The sequence below is a fragment of the Periophthalmus magnuspinnatus genome, chromosome 7 (genome assembly GCF_009829125.3).
Source record: "Periophthalmus magnuspinnatus isolate fPerMag1 chromosome 7, fPerMag1.2.pri, whole genome shotgun sequence".
Lineage (NCBI taxonomy): Eukaryota > Metazoa > Chordata > Actinopteri > Gobiiformes > Gobiidae > Periophthalmus > Periophthalmus magnuspinnatus.
The window spans coordinates 25,857,782-25,875,361 of NC_047132.1; the positions used below are offsets into that span (position 1 = coordinate 25,857,782).

General features: G+C 39.4%; 2 protein-coding genes across 3 annotated transcripts in view; one reads left to right on the forward strand and one right to left on the reverse strand.

Moving 5' to 3' along the window:
- Positions 1 to 17,580, forward strand: part of lrp1ab (low density lipoprotein receptor-related protein 1Ab) — a 58,921-nt gene that overhangs the window by 26,615 nt on the left and 14,726 nt on the right. For both annotated transcript variants that reach the window (XM_055223184.1, XM_033970048.2), the window contains exons 10-49: positions 1 to 125; positions 564 to 800; positions 910 to 1,090; positions 1,280 to 1,502; positions 1,628 to 1,817; positions 1,890 to 2,012; positions 2,245 to 2,385; positions 2,677 to 2,802; positions 3,203 to 3,319; positions 3,412 to 3,492; positions 3,585 to 3,752; positions 4,414 to 4,596; positions 4,667 to 4,864; positions 4,945 to 5,190; positions 5,324 to 5,521; positions 6,478 to 6,682; positions 6,760 to 6,924; positions 7,150 to 7,394; positions 7,732 to 7,860; positions 8,152 to 8,379; positions 8,455 to 8,629; positions 8,731 to 8,825; positions 8,910 to 9,059; positions 9,131 to 9,271; positions 9,344 to 9,472; positions 9,556 to 9,687; positions 9,799 to 9,933; positions 10,012 to 10,141; positions 10,259 to 10,385; positions 10,536 to 10,687; positions 10,790 to 10,914; positions 11,094 to 11,468; positions 14,467 to 14,656; positions 15,469 to 15,673; positions 16,101 to 16,293; positions 16,372 to 16,497; positions 16,570 to 16,698; positions 16,798 to 16,917; positions 17,181 to 17,294; positions 17,429 to 17,578. The exon at positions 1 to 125 is cut by the window's left edge and continues 19 nt beyond it. In XM_055223184.1, the coding sequence (XP_055079159.1) occupies positions 1 to 125; positions 564 to 800; positions 910 to 1,090; positions 1,280 to 1,502; positions 1,628 to 1,817; positions 1,890 to 2,012; positions 2,245 to 2,385; positions 2,677 to 2,802; positions 3,203 to 3,319; positions 3,412 to 3,492; positions 3,585 to 3,752; positions 4,414 to 4,596; positions 4,667 to 4,864; positions 4,945 to 5,190; positions 5,324 to 5,521; positions 6,478 to 6,682; positions 6,760 to 6,924; positions 7,150 to 7,394; positions 7,732 to 7,860; positions 8,152 to 8,379; positions 8,455 to 8,629; positions 8,731 to 8,825; positions 8,910 to 9,059; positions 9,131 to 9,271; positions 9,344 to 9,472; positions 9,556 to 9,687; positions 9,799 to 9,933; positions 10,012 to 10,141; positions 10,259 to 10,385; positions 10,536 to 10,687; positions 10,790 to 10,914; positions 11,094 to 11,468; positions 14,467 to 14,656; positions 15,469 to 15,673; positions 16,101 to 16,293; positions 16,372 to 16,497; positions 16,570 to 16,698; positions 16,798 to 16,917; positions 17,181 to 17,294; positions 17,429 to 17,578 (6,602 nt within the window). The remainder of the gene's footprint in view (positions 126 to 563; positions 801 to 909; positions 1,091 to 1,279; positions 1,503 to 1,627; positions 1,818 to 1,889; positions 2,013 to 2,244; positions 2,386 to 2,676; positions 2,803 to 3,202; positions 3,320 to 3,411; positions 3,493 to 3,584; positions 3,753 to 4,413; positions 4,597 to 4,666; positions 4,865 to 4,944; positions 5,191 to 5,323; positions 5,522 to 6,477; positions 6,683 to 6,759; positions 6,925 to 7,149; positions 7,395 to 7,731; positions 7,861 to 8,151; positions 8,380 to 8,454; positions 8,630 to 8,730; positions 8,826 to 8,909; positions 9,060 to 9,130; positions 9,272 to 9,343; positions 9,473 to 9,555; positions 9,688 to 9,798; positions 9,934 to 10,011; positions 10,142 to 10,258; positions 10,386 to 10,535; positions 10,688 to 10,789; positions 10,915 to 11,093; positions 11,469 to 14,466; positions 14,657 to 15,468; positions 15,674 to 16,100; positions 16,294 to 16,371; positions 16,498 to 16,569; positions 16,699 to 16,797; positions 16,918 to 17,180; positions 17,295 to 17,428; positions 17,579 to 17,580) is intronic.
- LOC129456408 (delta-type opioid receptor-like) lies at positions 12,218 to 13,249 on the reverse strand. The gene has a single exon (XM_055223185.1). The coding sequence runs from the start codon at positions 13,247 to 13,249 to the stop codon at positions 12,218 to 12,220; it is 1,032 nt and encodes a 343-aa protein (XP_055079160.1).

A 17,580-nucleotide genomic window follows, 5' to 3' on the forward strand; every position in this document is an offset into this window, starting at 1 on the left:
CTTGGACCAGTTTGGGAAGCCTGGAGGTTGTTCAGACATCTGTTTGTTGAGCAACAGCCATAAGACAAGAACATGCCGGTGTCGATCAGGGTTCAGCCTCGGCAGTGATGGCAAATCTTGCAAAAGTGAGTTTTGAAATTGATGACAACTTGACAATTTTTCCTTGCTTTCACATACAAAATGCATATAAAGCAGAAGATTCAATAGTTATTATTTGTATATTTTCTCATTTCCTTAAATTTACTTCCTAAAACACTTTGAATAAAAATAATTGCTGTTTTAACATCACATACTTGTATAGCAAAAGATGAAGTTCAACTCTGTCAACTGGACAAATCATTGTAGGAGTTGGCTTGGATGAGCAGCAAAACGTCTTCACTCCTACAATGATTTCTCCAGTTGACAGATTTGAACTACGTCTTTTGCTATGGATCAGACCTGGACGACTGAGGGTCTACACAGACATCGCATACTTGTATATTTTCTTTCATAAACAATGTATTCTTGTGTCTTTCATGTTCTCATATATACTTTCATACCTTGAATATTTATGTTTTCTCTAGAACCAGACCATGAACTCTTCTTGGTGTATGGCAAGGGTCGTCCTGGCATCATTAGGGGTATGGACATGAACGCCAAGGTCCCTGATGAATACATGATCCCCATTGAAAACCTCATGAACCCCAGAGCTTTGGATTTCCATGCTGCCAGTGAATTCATTTACTTTGCGGATGCTACAAGTTACATCATTGGCCGACAGAAGATAGATGGGACAGAGAGGGACACTATATTAAAGGAAGGTAAAGCTTTGGATGAAATCCTTTGAGATTCAAACCACTAAAATTGGCATTTAAATTCTTAAGAGTAAAAAAAAACTCTTTTTATCTATACTTTGCTCTTTTAACTCAGGTATTCACACTGTAGAGGGGATTGCAGTGGATTGGATGGGAGGTAATCTTTATTGGACAGATGATGGACCTAAGAAGACTATCAGCGTTGCCAGGTTGGAAAAGGCTTCCCAGACCCGCAAGACTCTTATTGAGGGAAAGATGAGTCACCCCAGAGCAATTGTGGTGGACCCTCAACATGGGTAAGAAAGACATTAAATATGAATGAGATGTATTGATCACAGCCTTATGGCCAGATTTGAAAGCAGAGATTGCTTCTTCATCATGGCATTTTAGTTATTAGATGGCAAGTGTTGTTGACCTCAAACTTAATCTGTGGGTTGTTCTGCACTTGCTTATAATTGCTGTAATCATAAATGATTGTTTTCTAGATGGATGTATTGGACAGACTGGGAGGAGGATCCAACTGAGAGCAACAGAGGCAAAATCAAGAAAGCTTGGATGGATGGTTCTCATCACCAAGTGTTTCTGACAAGCAAGACTGTGCTGTGGCCGAATGGTTTGAGTCTAGACATTCCCCAGGGCATCTTGTACTGGGTGGATGCATACTATGACCGTATTGAGCTTGTGTACCTCAACTCTACAGAAAGAAAGGTTTGCAATTGTATAGGACATCTTAAAAATTATATTAAATAAAATTAAATAAGAATGAATAAAATTAATTAAAATAAGAATGAATAAAAATTTGGTGCCATAATTTATTCCTTTAAATCTTACAGGTTGTGTATGAAGGCCAGGAGCTGAATCACGCTTTTGGTTTGTGCCATTACAAGCAATTCCTCTTCTGGAATGAGTATCGTGGTGGAAGCATCTACAAATTGGATCAAGAAACCAAAAATGTCACCTTACTTCGTAATGAGAGGCCTCCTATTTTTGAGATCAGAGTCTATGATGCTCAGCAGCAGCAAGGTAGTCTTTATATTCTATTCCCATCAACTAAAGTTGGCATTTACATATATTTTTTTTTTACTTTTCATTCAGGGTCCAATGCATGCAGAGTTAACAATGGTGGCTGTAGCAGCTTATGCCTTGCTATCCCTAATGGTCGGTCCTGTGCCTGTGCAGACGATCAAATCTTGGATGTGGATAACGTCACCTGCAAAGGTACTTAGCTCCTTTAACAGTGGAAGGTTTCACTAATACTTTTCTCGGCCAGACTTATGGTTATTACAGTAATCCAGGGAGTACTTTCCATTTGAGGCAGCAACCAAATGAAGGGAGAGGTTTCAATAAAGTCTGCCAAGGAATGTCACAAAATACAAATGCTCAAAGAAATTTTGTTGCATAGCTTTTGTTTCACTGTCCAAACTCTTTCTGCTCTTTCCCCCAAACTTAGCCAACCCCTCATATGTGCCCCCGCCTCAGTGCCAGCCCGGGGAGTTTGCCTGCAAGAACAACCGCTGTATCCAAGAGCGATGGAAGTGTGACGGAGACAACGATTGTCTGGACAACAGTGACGAGGTGCCGGAGCTTTGCCGTAAGTCTGCCACGTCATTGTCATGGCTACAGCCGCAACACACAGAAAAACATAAAACTCATGTAACTCGCAAGAACTGCCAGTTTGTAGTTTCCGAGATTGTTTCTTTCCATAGAGTTTAATGTGGTAGTAATTACTATGACATGCTTTCTTCTCATCAACCAGTTCTGAGCTAATTGGTTTAATGTCTTTATTTTTAAAGTTTCATTTGGTGTGTCACACACAATATTCATGGTGCATTAGTTTTAGCATTTGGCTCATTGTCTTTTCTCTTGTCTGAATTTTTTCCAGACCAGCACACTTGCCCAGCTGACCGGTTTAAATGTCAGAACAACCGCTGCATCCCCCTTCGCTGGCTTTGTGATGGAGACAATGACTGTGGCAATGATGAAGATGAGTCTAACACTACCTGCTCTGGTATGCTACTTACTGTTGACTGATATGTAGGCTGTTTATTTAGAAGACATGTTTTACACCACTTTATGGGAATATACTAAGTAGTATATGGGAATATACCAGTACACATCCTTTACTAATACCATGTATTACTTTTTAAGAGCTGCCTTTGTCTCAATTAAAATGAAAGGGGTAATAAATAACTTTATTAAGATAAAGCCAGTTGTTATGGTGCCACCACTTCTAAGTCCTGTCTCTAATAAAAGGATATGTAATATTAGGTTGTAATTTGCCAGGTCTTTGAGGGTGTCCTTTTTTGACTGTAATTAGGTAATACTGGTCTGGATGTAGAATTGTGGCTTTTTAATTAGAAAGAAGATGGTTTTATTGTTCTAAAAACATTTACTTCTCTTCCTGACAGCACGCACATGCCCACCGAATCAGTATCCATGTGCCAGTGGCCGCTGCATCCCCATCTCTTGGACATGTGACCTGGATGATGACTGTGGAGACCGCTCTGATGAGCCAGACTCTTGTGGTAAGCCTCACTTTTTATATTTGAACACAAGCTTATTTAGGATATGGCTTATTTAATAAGTGTTTACTTTTATGTTTGCTTTTTCTCAATAGCTTACCCAACTTGCTTTCCATTGACGCAGTTCACTTGTGCAAATGGACGATGCATAAACATTAACTGGCGCTGCGACAATGGTGAGCTCTCATTTATTGAAATAAAAATATAAATCTTTTCATATGATACTCCTGCACAAATTAAGGTTGTATTTATATATATTTTTATACAGACAATGACTGTGGAGATAACAGTGATGAGGCAGGCTGCAGCCATTCCTGCTCCAGTGTCCAGTTCAAATGCAACAGTGGCCGCTGTATCCCTGAATACTGGACGTGTGACGGGGACAATGACTGTGGAGACTACAGTGATGAGACGCACGCTAACTGTACCAACCAGGGTAAGAAAAGCTACAAACAACTGTGCGATATGCCACTGTTTGTATATTTTTACCGGCTTCTCAGTTTCTCATTTCACTTAACTCAGCTTGTCCCTGCTTGCCCCATTCACTTTTAATTTAGAGTGAATCCCTGTTGTTGTTTCAGGGTGTGATTAAATATGTGGTTGGATTACACCTGACCTAATAATTAAAAATATTTTTGGTATTTGTGGAAGGGAAATGTTTTTGTTGCTGCAGCTGTTTTTTGACATGTAAATGTTAATGAGGAATTCTGTTTAGCATGGTTTAAGTTTTACATGTATATCAGACACTTATTGTCACTGGCACATCCTCTTATTATTTGATCCTTGTAGAACCCCAGCTAAATGCTGTCAGGTCTCAGAAAGCAGAGGGACTGGGACTCAGCGGGACCTGTTGGTCTAATGAGCAGTCTGCGTGCTGTGTGTGCGATTTCTGCCTGTGTGTGTTTGTAGGCTTTGTTGGCCTGCCATCTGGAAGTAGTTAGTCATAATAAAAAGATTTCTACTCCTTTTACGGTTTCACAGTTGGTTTGTTTTTTTAAATACATCTTTTTTCAGGTTCAGTGTGTGATTGACTAGTACTTTATTCAAAGTATTACAGTATGTTACTTTAAACTGTGTTTTTGTTTATTTTCTTGCAGCTACTCGACCTCCAGGTGGCTGCCATGTCGATGAATTCCAGTGTCGGATGGATGGTTTGTGCATTCCCATGCGCTGGCGCTGTGACGGAGACACAGACTGTATGGATCTGAGTGATGAGAACAGCTGTGATGGTGTTACACACATGTGTGACCCTGCGGTCAAGTTCAGCTGCAGGGACTCGGGTAGGAGCATTAGCTATAGTTATAGTGAAAGTGATGCAGTCGATATGATCTAACTGTCCTCTGTGAACAGCTCGCTGCATCAGTAAGGCCTGGGTGTGTGATGGAGACAGTGACTGTGAAGACAATTCGGATGAGGACAACTGTGAAACGTTGGTGTGTAAATTATCTCACCACATGTGTGCCACCAATGACTCCATCTGTCTGCCTGCTGAAAAGCTCTGCGATGGCACTGATGACTGTCCCGATGGCTCTGATGAGAAGCTTTGTGGTGTGTATTTTTTTTATTTTTTTTAATGTAAATTAAATCTAGGTCTTGATTCATAAACGGTAATTCCCTTTTCTCTAAAGACCTGTGTGCTGTGGACAAGGGAGGCTGCAGTCACAACTGTACAATAATTCCTGGAGAGGGATACATGTGTTCTTGCCCCTTGGGTATGGAGCTGGGCCCTGACAATAAGACCTGCCAGATCCAGAGCTTCTGTGCCAAACATCTTAAGTGTAGCCAGAAGTGCGAGCAGGAGAAATCCACCGTCAAGTGCTCCTGCTATGAGGGCTGGGAACTGGAGTCTGACATGGAAAGCTGCAAAAGCACAGGTGAGGAAAATTAATTCTATTTTCCTTGTGTTTTTGCACATTCACCTCAAACTTTAAATGGAGGAATCAATTTGTTACTGTGCATTGACCACTAAGTACATTTTTAACTTTGTTATTCATTTTTATTTTTCAGATCCTTTCAAGCCCTTCATAATTTTTTCCAACCGTCATGAGATCCGAAGGATAGAGCTCCACAAAGGGGAGTTCAGTGTGCTGGTCCCAGGCCTGAGGAACACGATAGCCTTGGACTTTCACCTCAACCAGAGCACACTGTACTGGACTGATGTGGTTGAGGACAAGATATACAGAGGGAAACTCTCTGAAAATGGAGGTGAGAACAGCACACATTGTAATACTTTGTGTAATTCAACTTTTTTTTTTTTTTTGTTTGAGTCAAGGTGGCATGCCATAGGTACTAGAATTTATTGTTGGCTCATAAGAATCTATTATGTGAGTTTTTATCTCATACTTCTTCAGTCCATTGTCTGTTTATGTTCATCAGTTGTTTTAATGTCTAAATAAGCCTTTTACATCAAAAACTTTAAAAGGTTTAGAGTGGAGTTAAATGGCCAACTGATATATAGGACAAATATTTGCTGTTTTTATTTTATTTTTATTTTTTTAGCATATCTGCTTTTGACCTTTTGCTTAGGCTGACCACCCTACTGAAGGAAGACATGAAACTTCATTTGAAAACTTTAGGGTGACTACACTGCTCTTGTAGAATTTTAGTGAAACAGGGTTGTCGATAAGTTTGCACTTTCAAATCTGCCCTACACATTGTCTCAAAAATGCTTTTGGTTGCTGTGGTTTCTGTATAATCCATATCCTCATCAGCAATTAAAAAAAAAAAAAATCATAAAAATATTGATCAATCTTTAGTTACGAGTGGCAGTGCATGTTCCTGAATCGTTCAGGTCATGCTTGGCCTTGTTTCCTCTGAACCTTTAGTCTTTTTACCAATCAAGGTTGCGTTCCCAGCACAGCACTTCAGGGGCGCTCGGAAGACCTTGTCTCTTTGCATTTGTCTTGAGACTGGGTGTGCGTGACTGCAGGTTGAAAGCTGAGGTCAGCAACACCCAAATCTGCTGGTTGTTCATGATTATACTGAAAATACTGATCACAGAAGAATGTGTGAGTCCAGGTGTTAGACAATGTTAAACTCTTTGTAAAACAAAATTTGTAAAGAAAAATTATCCCATATTGTGTAAAGGCAAAACTGGCATTGCTCTTATAAGCCTATCAAGCTGATTGTTTTTCCTTACCATGTCTGTTTCTTTGTTCCAGCTCTGACTAGCTTTGAGGTGGTGATTCAGTATGGACTGGCCACACCAGAGGGCCTGGCTGTAGACTGGATTGCTGGAAACATTTACTGGGTTGAGAGTAACCTGGATCAAATTGAAGTTGCCAAGCTTGATGGGACAATGAGGACAACTCTGCTAGCTGGAGAAGTAGAGCACCCTCGTGCTATTGCTTTAGATCCCCGTGATGGGTAAGAAAAGCAAAATAAGATTAATTTATACATTTCTATAGCATTGCAGATCTAATCATTCTCTACCCTTTTGGTAGTATTCTCTTCTGGACTGATTGGGATGCAAGTCAGCCTCGAATAGAGGCAGCTTCTATGAGTGGCGAAGGCAGGCGCACGATCCACAGAGAGACCGGCAGCGGTGGTTGGCCCAATGGACTGACTGTAGACTACATGGAGAGGCGCATTGTGTGGATAGATGCCAGGTATTTATTTGCCACAAGTCTCGCTATTACTCTCTCCCATTGCACTTCATCCACCCACACTTTTACATCATTGACATCCTTTGCTTTGAATTAACCATTTATATTTTTATATTGAAGTAAATGTTGTTGTTTTGCTGGGAAAATTAACAATTTAATTTGAGTTTTTCATGTGGAAAGCTGTATTGGGTTCATAATTTGTATTTTTCTCATTTTGTTCCGTTGCAGGTCAGATGCAATCTACTCCGCTAAGTATGATGGATCAGGGCTGATTGAAGTATTGCGTGGTCATGAGTATCTGTCGCACCCATTTGCCGTCACTATGTATGGTGGTGAGGTCTACTGGACTGACTGGAGGACAAACACCTTATCTAAAGCAAACAAATGGACAGGACACAATGTGACTGTGGTCCAGCGCACCAACACACAGCCCTTTGACCTGCAGGTTTACCACCCATCAAGACAACCTCAGGGTGAGTCACAAAACCCAGCACAACTGCTCAGTACCCAGACTGAGCCATGCAAATCTGTCAGTAATCAAGACCACAAGTTTAAATGATAAACAACTCATGGTTCACTGCAAATTCCACTGAAAGTATATTGTCTAAGTTCACATTTCAGAAGCTCAATCTGTTTTTTTAGTATTTCAAATATGAGACACATTTAAGTGATCAGAAAACCACTAAACACTGATTGCAGTTGTCATTTACTCTAGTAGACACAAAAATATAGTTATACTTACATTTACAGTTACATTTTTCTTGGTTTATGTCTGCATGTTTTCTCATTACTTTTCTTTTTTTTATTTAGCTCCAAATCCTTGTGCTAAAGATGGCAAAAGCCCTTGCTCCCACCTCTGCCTCATTAACTTCAACCAGACATTCTCCTGTGCCTGCCCTCACCTTATGAAACTGCAAGCTGACAAGCGCACATGCAAAGGTAATAGGAGTGAGTAATTATAGTATAGATTATCATTTCTTTCAAACATTATTATCTCATACACCTGACAAGCATATTGTAGTTATTGTATGCTTAGTGCCATTAAAATAGACATAATTAACTGATGTTTTACATTAAACCATATTTCTTTCTACCTTGTGATTTGAATTTGATCCTTCATAAATTGCTGGCTTAAGTAATATTGTGAAATATATCCTAAATGTATTCTAGTGGGACTACAATGAATTATTCATAGAGTTGTCACTTAATTGCTTTTTGTTTATTATTCAGAGTCCCGCAAATTTCTCCTCTACGCTCGTCAGATTGAGATCAGAGGAGTTGACATCGACAATCCCTATTACAACTACATCATCTCCTTCACTGTGCCAGACATAGACAATGTCACAGCTGTGGACTATGATGCTGTAGAACATCGCATCTATTGGTCAGATGTCCGAACACAAACTATTAAGAGAGCCTTCATTAATGGCACTGGAGTGGAGACTGTTGTTTCAGCTGGTAAGAACCATTTTCTTTTAACTTGAGTTGTCATCGCAGATACAGTATGTTTAAAATTACATATTTAATTTGCAGATCTTCCCAATGCACATGGACTGGCAGTAGACTGGGTGTCAAGAAATCTCTTCTGGACCAGTTATGACACCAATAAGAAGCAGATCAATGTGGCCCGATTGGATGGGTCTTTTAAAAATGCTGTGGTCCAGGGTCTTGATAAACCCCACTGTCTGGTTGCACACCCTCTGCTTGGGTTGGTGTTCAGCAAAGTTTCATACAGCATCTATTTTCTGTTTTGTTATTATGCAACAAGAATGGAAAGAGTGATTAACATATTATTTAAATATGTTGCAGTAAACTGTACTGGACAGATGGGGACAATATTAGTGTGGCTAATATGGATGGCACAAATCGCACTTTACTCTTTACCAACCAAAAAGGACCAGTCGGTGAGTAGGGAACTTTTAAACTGAGGCTTAAAGTTGAAGAGATTATCTTTATGCCACAGTATTACATGTGCTATTCCTTGTTAGGTCTTTCAATTGATTATGAGAATGAGAAGTTGTACTGGATTAGCTCAGGAAACAGCACCATTAATCGCTGTAAGCTGGATGGGTCCAACTTGGAGATACTTGAGGGCATTAAAGGCAAACTTACCAAAGCCACAGCACTTGCAATTATGGGTAAGATCTAGATAATATTTACAAATACACAGTGGTCATATACAGTAATTTCAATGGTAAAATTATTTCAGGTGATAAGCTCTGGTGGGCAGACCAGGGTAGTGATCAAATTGGGACATGTGACAAGAAAGATGGGGAAAACTGGAAGGTCTTAAGAAACAACACATCGCCAATGATGCACATGAAGATATATGATGAAGATACACAGAAAGGTGGTCACACAAATCTGAAGATCTAATGTGTACAATGTGTAGAAAATGTTTAACATTTGTGTTTTCTTGTAGCTGGTATAAACCTCTGTAGTAACAACAATGGAGACTGCTCTCAATTGTGCCTTCCTACTTCTCCAACGACCCGGGCCTGTATGTGCACCGCAGGATACAGCCTGAAGAGTGGTCAGCAGTCCTGTGAGGGTACGGCAGCTGTTCTCAAAGAGATCCTTTTACACACTGACATGTTGTAGGTTATAAAAATCTAATTATTCTGTCTTGAACAGGAATGGGCTCCTTCTTGCTTTACTCAGTCCATGAGGGAATTAGAGGAATTCCTTTGGACCCTGCAGACAAATCTGACGCTCTGGTGCCAGTGTCTGGCACCTCTCTGGCCGTTGGCATTGACTTCCATGCTGGTGAGTTACTGGACCACAGCAAGTAAAATGCCTCACTTCAGTGAAATTTTGAATTGGCTTTGGTGATGTGAGACTTTATAGTGAGGCTTAAAATTATTTTTGGGTTTTCAGAGAATGACACCATTTATTGGGTTGACATGGGCTTAAGCACTATCAGCAGAGCCAAAAGGGACCAGACCTGGAGAGAGGACGTGGTTACAAATGGCATAGGCAGAGTGGAGGGCATCACTGTGGACTGGATAGCAGGTCTGAAGGCTAATCATTGCATAATACTATTTAAAAGTCAGTTGCTTGTGTACTTACTTTAATCATGTCTTATTACAGGGAATATTTATTGGACTGACCAGGGCTTTGATGTGATTGAAGTTGCGCGACTGAATGGTTCTTTTCGTTATGTGGTGATCTCACAGGGCCTTGATAAACCCAGGGCCATCACTGTTCATCCAGTGAAAGGGTGAGGCTTTTATTGATGATGTTTCTGCCATGTTTTGTGCCATACGTGTTTTATGCACATCTTTATTAATAAGACCCCAGCACATTGATGTTTTCATACATTTATTTGTCTGTGTAGATACTTGTTCTGGACAGAGTGGGGTCAGTATCCCAGAATCGAGCGTTCTCGTCTTGATGGTTCTCAGAGGCTGGTCCTAGTCAATGTGAGCATCAGCTGGCCCAACGGAATCTCCATTGACTATGAGGTATGAGTATTAAAATGTTGTATTTTTGTGATCGGGCTATCTTATATTGGTGCTGTCAAGTAAAGCACTGCCTGACAAGTCTCAACATTTCCAATTTCCTATTTGTAGTTTTTAGTGCAATAAGTGATTTGACTTTGTTTGGACTTGTAGGAGGGTTTGCTTTACTGGTGTGATGCCAGAACGGATAAGATTGAGCGCATCAATCTAGAGACTGGAGAAAACAGGGAGCTAGTGCTGGCCAACAATAACATGGACATGTTTGCTGTATCTGTCTTTGAGGAATACATCTATTGGAGTGACAGGTTTGTGTCCAACATAATACTTTATGTGTTCACATGTTTTCGTTGCTGTTGTTGATATGTTTAGCTTTGTTGTTGTTTTTTTCTCTCTTTAATTATGTGTAGGACTCATGCAAATGGCTCCATTAAAAGAGGCAGCAAAGACAATGCCACAGATGCAGTTCAGCTGAGGACTGGAATCGGGGTGCAGCTGAAAGACATAAAGGTTTTCAACAGAGCTAGACAACAAGGTACCCAACCCACAACTGCATAACTTGTTGGTCACTCTGTCATTATTATTTGTAACAACCCAGGAAAATGCAGACATATAATCTACCATCTTTTCATACTAGCTCAGTTGTTTGAACTATTTTCCATACAATTTACAATATTACTGTTTTAATTTATTACATTTCGTCTGTCTTTGCAGGTACCAATGTTTGCAAGGACAACAATGGTGGTTGTGAACAGCTATGTCTGTTTCGTGGAAATGGGCAGCGGACCTGCGCTTGTGCACATGGCATGCTCGCTGAGGACAACAAAAGCTGCCGTGACTATGATGGATATCTGCTTTATTCTGAGAGGACTATATTAAAGAGCATACACCTATCAGATGAGACAAATTTAAATGCTCCTATAAAACCATTTGAGGACCCCGACCACATGAAAAATGTTATTGCTCTGAGTTTTGACTATCACGGAGGAGGAGGAAAAGGGTCCAACCGCATCTTCTTCAGTGACATCCACTTTGGAAACATCCAACAAATCAATGATGATGGAGCAGACCGCAAGATTGTTGTTGATAGTGAGTTTGTCGCATTTTTTTATTCCACTTTACATCAAAATTACACTGGATACACTTGTGGTAAAATCTGTTTTATTTAGCTATCTAGTGTAAATTTTCTACATAATGAATGACATCCTTCTTTCCCTGAGAAGTTTAAACATGACATTAGTGCCCATATTGGCAGCTCTTGATCAATGAGGAGCTACTGCATGAACACACAGCTGCAGCTTCTCTCACTGAGAGCTGCCACTTGAAGAGCTACTCAATATACAACTAAATTCCTGTTTTACATCACAAGATCATCCACTGAACACATGTTTTTCCCTGTTTTAAAACCGAAAGGCTTGCTAAGAGAGAGAAAAAAAACATAAAAAATATATATATATGTGTATATATATTATATATATGTATATATATATATTATATATATATATATGTGTGTGTGTGTATATGTGTATAAAATATGTGTATAAATATGTATATATATATATATATATATTATATATATTATATATGTATAAATATGTATGTATATATATATATATATATATATATATATATATATATATATATATATATATATATATATATATATATATATATATATATATACATATATATATACACATATATATATATATATACATATATATATACACATATATATATATATACACATATATATATATACACATATATATATATATAAAATGAGAATATATTATTAGTTATGTCTGAGGTAGCAGTGTTTTTTCTTTGGCACTTAATCAGTTCTGGCTTCTGTCCGAGCTGTCCAACACAAATGGCTGCACTACGTCTCTGTTCCAAAAAAGAGGGCAATCGATCTGGCAGCTTTTACACCAGGCCCACCACTTTCTGCCCATCTCCATTAGTTCTTTTCTAAACTTCTGTGACATAAAGCCGTAGAGGATAGGGTTCACCACAGTTGCCAAAGATGCCAACAGTCTGGCAAATATAGCAAAAAGGTTATAGCCTGGGGCTCCTGATACGGTCCCACCAATGAAAAAAAACATGAGGGTGTAGGATGGCAGCCAGAGGAGCGTGAAGATCAGAACAAGCAGAGCTGAAGTGTGGGTCACTTGATTTTGATAGCGCTCCAGTTGAGGAGGGTTACCCAGTAGCCTTGCATGTCGAAGAAAGCAGTATATTTTGGTATACATAAGTACAATAATGCCAAGTGGAATGGCAAATCCACAAAGGAACAAGGCAATGCTGTAGACCAGTTGGCTGAAGGTGGAAAGAAAGGCAAAACAATAGATTGCACTGGAGGACGTGACTGTGCGAAAAGCAAACTGTGGTGCTGCCAGCCCTGAGGCAGGGATCCAGAGCAGAGCCACTATGAGCTTAATGCGTCGGTGCATCCTTGAACGGTAAGCCCAGGTAGGGTGCACCACTGTCAGGTAACGGGTCACCGCCAACGCTGCTAGTGTGAAGACTGATGCAGTTGAACAAGCAATCCCCATGAAGCTAATAGCCTTACAAAGGAAACTTCCAAAAGGCCAGTACCCCAGAGTGATGGCTGAAGTGTGGAAGGGCAGACAGAGTAGCAGGAGCAGGTCAGCAGTGCTCAGAGCCAACAACAGTGTGTCCGTACTGTGTGGAGGCTGACTATCTCTCTTCCTCCTGCCGTTTAGAATGGCAATAACCAAAAAATGTCCAACCAGACCAATTACTAGAATAAAACCATCAAGGAGAGGTACTATTACTTTGATCAGTGCTTGGTCTTTGCTCACTTCGGGAAATCCACTGGTGTTAAACTGACTCTCTAATGTGTCCATGACTCAAAATTCAATTTTTGCTATTTGTCTAATGGCCCATGAGAGCTTAGCCGCTGCATGCTACTTGATGCATCGTTTGGCTCTAATTTGTGTCTTAATCACAGGCTTAATCACACTCTGTTGAGACAGCTCATAATGATAGCAATTAGATAAGCAATTAGGACCACCCCGGTCAAATCTCTTTAGCAACTTTAGAATTTGTGTCCTTCATATAAGAGACTTACAATTTCACAAAGTCTGGTGCTTGGCTGGTATTTAAGAGTTTATCGCTACTCTTCAGTTTAAGTTCAAAGTCGACTGTCGAATCCCAATATTTACCTTGGCAGAACCAGGTTGGTCTTTTTAATCCAAGAAGTTACGCTTGCATTGATTTATTGAAACAAGGCAACAGTGGATAGCTCTTTGCTCCTCTGGTGGTTAAACGATATTCCACTTGAAGATCAGTCAATGTTGATGCTAAATGGCTCTTCGTGTAGGTGTCAGTTTGCCCAGTTCAAAGATCTTCATGCATGTCCAGCAAAACCAAAGCTTATAATAGTCCATCTCAAAGATTCCAGCTGAAAACTACAGGTGTTTCTGCTTCTAAAGCCATTGAGGCGGTTTATCAAATGGCAGAAAGCTTTAAAACAGTGTTTGCTCAGTGACAAGGGGCCGTAGAGATCTGTGTAGGGAGGGGCCACCCCATCTATCACCATTTACAACATGCTTCAAGTTCAGTAATCATTTCCGTAATGATTTTCCTGCAGTTGAATCACTATCAGACTCTCTTTTGTAGTTTTCTTTGCCTGTTAGCCCATTTACCCATTTTTCTTTTTTTTTTTTTTTTTGAGGGGGCAATTATAAATCAACAAAGAAAAAGAATGTAGCTGTTAATATTTGGTGCATATACTTTTTCATAGCTAGTAGCAGTTAAATTTTTAAACTCCGTAATAGATTTTCTTCTTCACAAGATTTTGGCCTAAACTGACATGTCCCAAGACCAGTATGTGTACGCGTTGTTAAGCCAGCTATAAAATGACAGGACGACACAAATCATTGCCCTCTCTGGAAACAGCAAACACATGGTTATGTGTGTTTTTGTTGTTTTGGTTTATTTTTATATCAATTGTTTCCATACTCATTATTGAGGACCTCCTAATCTGTGACCATCTATTATGCTGCTTTTCACTCCACCTTAACAACACACTTAATTTACAATGCCTCTTCTTGCTTCACAGATGTTGGATCGGTTGAGGGTCTTGCCTATCACCGTGGCTGGGATACGCTCTATTGGACAAGTTACACAACGTCAACAATCACTCGCCACACAGTCGACCAGAGCCGAAACGTGGCCTACAACCGTGATACTGTGGTCACTATGTCTGGAGAGGACCACCCCAGAGCATTTGTACTGGATGAGTGTCAGGAGTGAGTAATCAAATTAATCTTGTATCCTTTGTAATGCATACATTTTAATTAGCCTTAAAAAAAAGCATGAATGAAAAAGCATAATAATAATAATAATAATAATAATAATAAACCAGGTTTTAATTCATAATGAACAAATAGATTATTAAAGGGCCCATATTGCGCTGTTTTCCAATCTATGTTATAACATTTTTTCCTCATCACAATCATACCCAGAGTTGTGTTTTGTTTCAGACATGTTTGACACACAAACCCTGCGTATTTAAGCTCTAAGAGTCTCTAAGAGTTCTTATTTTAAAGACAGTATGCTCTGTTCCACCTTGTGATCTCATGTGGTAATACAGAAAGTGATGTGCTTGTTTCAAACTCCATACGTCTTTACTAGAATCATTTGGATAATTTCAGCCCTGGTATTCCCAATGTCCCACTATATGACATCACAAGGTGGAACGGAGCATTTTGAGCATTAGAGATGTAAACAGGCTAATAATAAAGAATTACTCTAACATGTGCGAATGAAACAAAACACAGCTCCAGCTATGTTTTTGATGAGGTAACAACATTATAACATGACTTAAAGCTCACAAGAATCAATTTTGCGAAATATAGAACCTTTAAGCTTGATTCAAGTTTAGTAACTATATAATTAAGAGGTTAGGGGTATTAATTATTTGGTATTGGTATGATATTTGTATTTGTTCACTATGAATTAAGATATACTTTTATTAAGCCTATTTAAAGTTATAGTTTTCAATTAATCGTGGCATTTTGTGTGACATCTTTATAACTGATCTGTGAATTCTTTGCTATAGTCTCATGTTCTGGACCAACTGGAATGAGCAGGCCCCCAGTATAATGAGGGCCTCTCTGAATGGGGCAAATGTTCTGGTGATCATTGGTAGTGACATCAAAACGCCAAACGGTCTGGCTATTGATCACCGGGCTGAAAAACTCTACTTTTCTGACGCCACATTGGACAAGATCGAGCGCTGTGAATATGATGGAAGCAACCGTTATGTAAGGACTTTTATTTTGTTTCATTGCTCATTTTTGTTAAATGTAGCATTTTCAAACAAATTTTATATCTTATTTTACCTATGGTTTTAATATTATTTTAAAATATAGATTAATTATTAATTAATGTTTTTATATTTCAAAGTGTTAAGATGCATTTAACAAATGCTATCATTTGTTAAAATATACAAATCTTGGTTGAAAGGGTTATAAAGGTAGTCCTCTAGACGATGTTTTTGAAACCTATAAAACCTTTCTTCCATGGACCACTCTGGATGAATAAAGGATTACACCAATTTATGAAATAATAATTTATTTGAAAGTAATGATTAAGCTATTTACTCAGTACATTTGATATATCCAGACTTTTTTGTTGGATTGATACATATTTTACAGTTTCATTTGAGATCTAATTTAATTCTTTTCACAGGTCCTGTTGAAGAATGAGCCAGTTCATCCATTTGGCCTGGCCGTATACGGGGATTACATCTTCTGGACGGACTGGGTGAGGAGGGCCGTCCTAAGAGCAGACAAGTACACAGGAGGAGACATGAAAGTGCTCAGAGCAGACATCCCGCAACAGCCAATGGGCATCGTCGCTGTTGCCAATGACACCAACAGCTGTAAACACAATTTATCATCATCTTTCATAAATTCCCTGCACATAGTATTAAAAAAAAAAAATATATATATTTTTTAAGGTGAGTATTCCCCTTGCCGAAACAACAATGGCGGATGTCAGGACTTGTGTCTGCCAACCTCCGATGGACGGGTCAACTGCAGCTGCCGCGGAGACCGTCAACTTCTGGAAGACAACACTTGCTCTTGTAAGAAACAGAGAAAGAAGAAATTAATCAAAGTTGAAATGTCTCTAAACTTAAATGTACGTACCTCACTAGCTGTGAACATGTCCTGTGGAAGTGTGGACGACTTTGAGTGTGGCAATGGGGACTGCATCAACTACAGTCTGACCTGTGATGGCATGGTACACTGCAAGGACAAGTCTGACGAGAAGCAATCCTATTGTGGTAAGTTTATATCTCACTGTAAATCTGACTGAAATAAGACTACTGCGTTACTAGTATCATTTTATTATTGCTGTTAGCTAACCTGTTTTTTCTAATCAGCTCACAGAATTTGCAAAAAAGGCTACAGAAAGTGCATTAACGGGCGTTGCATTGGGCATCAGTTCTGGTGTGATGGCACGGACGACTGTGGGGATCACTCTGATGAACTTCCTTGCAATAGTAAGTAACTTCAGTAACCTTTTTATATTTGGAAATTAACGAAAATTTGCATCTCAAATCTAAGGATAAGGCTTAATATCAATTTGGATACCACAATGATAAAAACAATAGATATAGATGGACACAATTCTCAAACTTCTTCGGAAAAGTTATTTTTGTCTCATTTATTTATGCTGTTTTTAAGCTTGATTGGTGCAATAGTTTTCTTTGGAAGGCCAGAAGGGAGAGTATTGCAATAATCAATCTAAATGTGTGTTTTGTAGTGACTCTGTGTAAAGTTGGAGAGTTCCAGTGCAAAGATGGAAGCTGTATTTCTAACTTTAGCCGCTGTGACCAAGTGGTGAACTGTGAGGATGCAAGTGATGAAATGAACTGCCGTAAGTGACCTGAATCTGTTACTTCTCTTTTTGGCGACTAAAAATGACAGCTACCAACATCAAGACCAGACCCATCACTTCAAAAAGCCCAGCAGTAGTGACTTGATAAATACGTGTGAATGCTTTTGTCACAGAGCCCACCGACTGCTCTCGTTTCTTCCGACTGGGCGTGAAAGGAGCCTCTTTTAAGAACTGTGAGAAAACAACCCTTTGTTACCTGCCCTCCTGGGAGTGTGATGGCAACAATGACTGTGGAGACTTCTCTGATGAAAGGAACTGTCAAGGT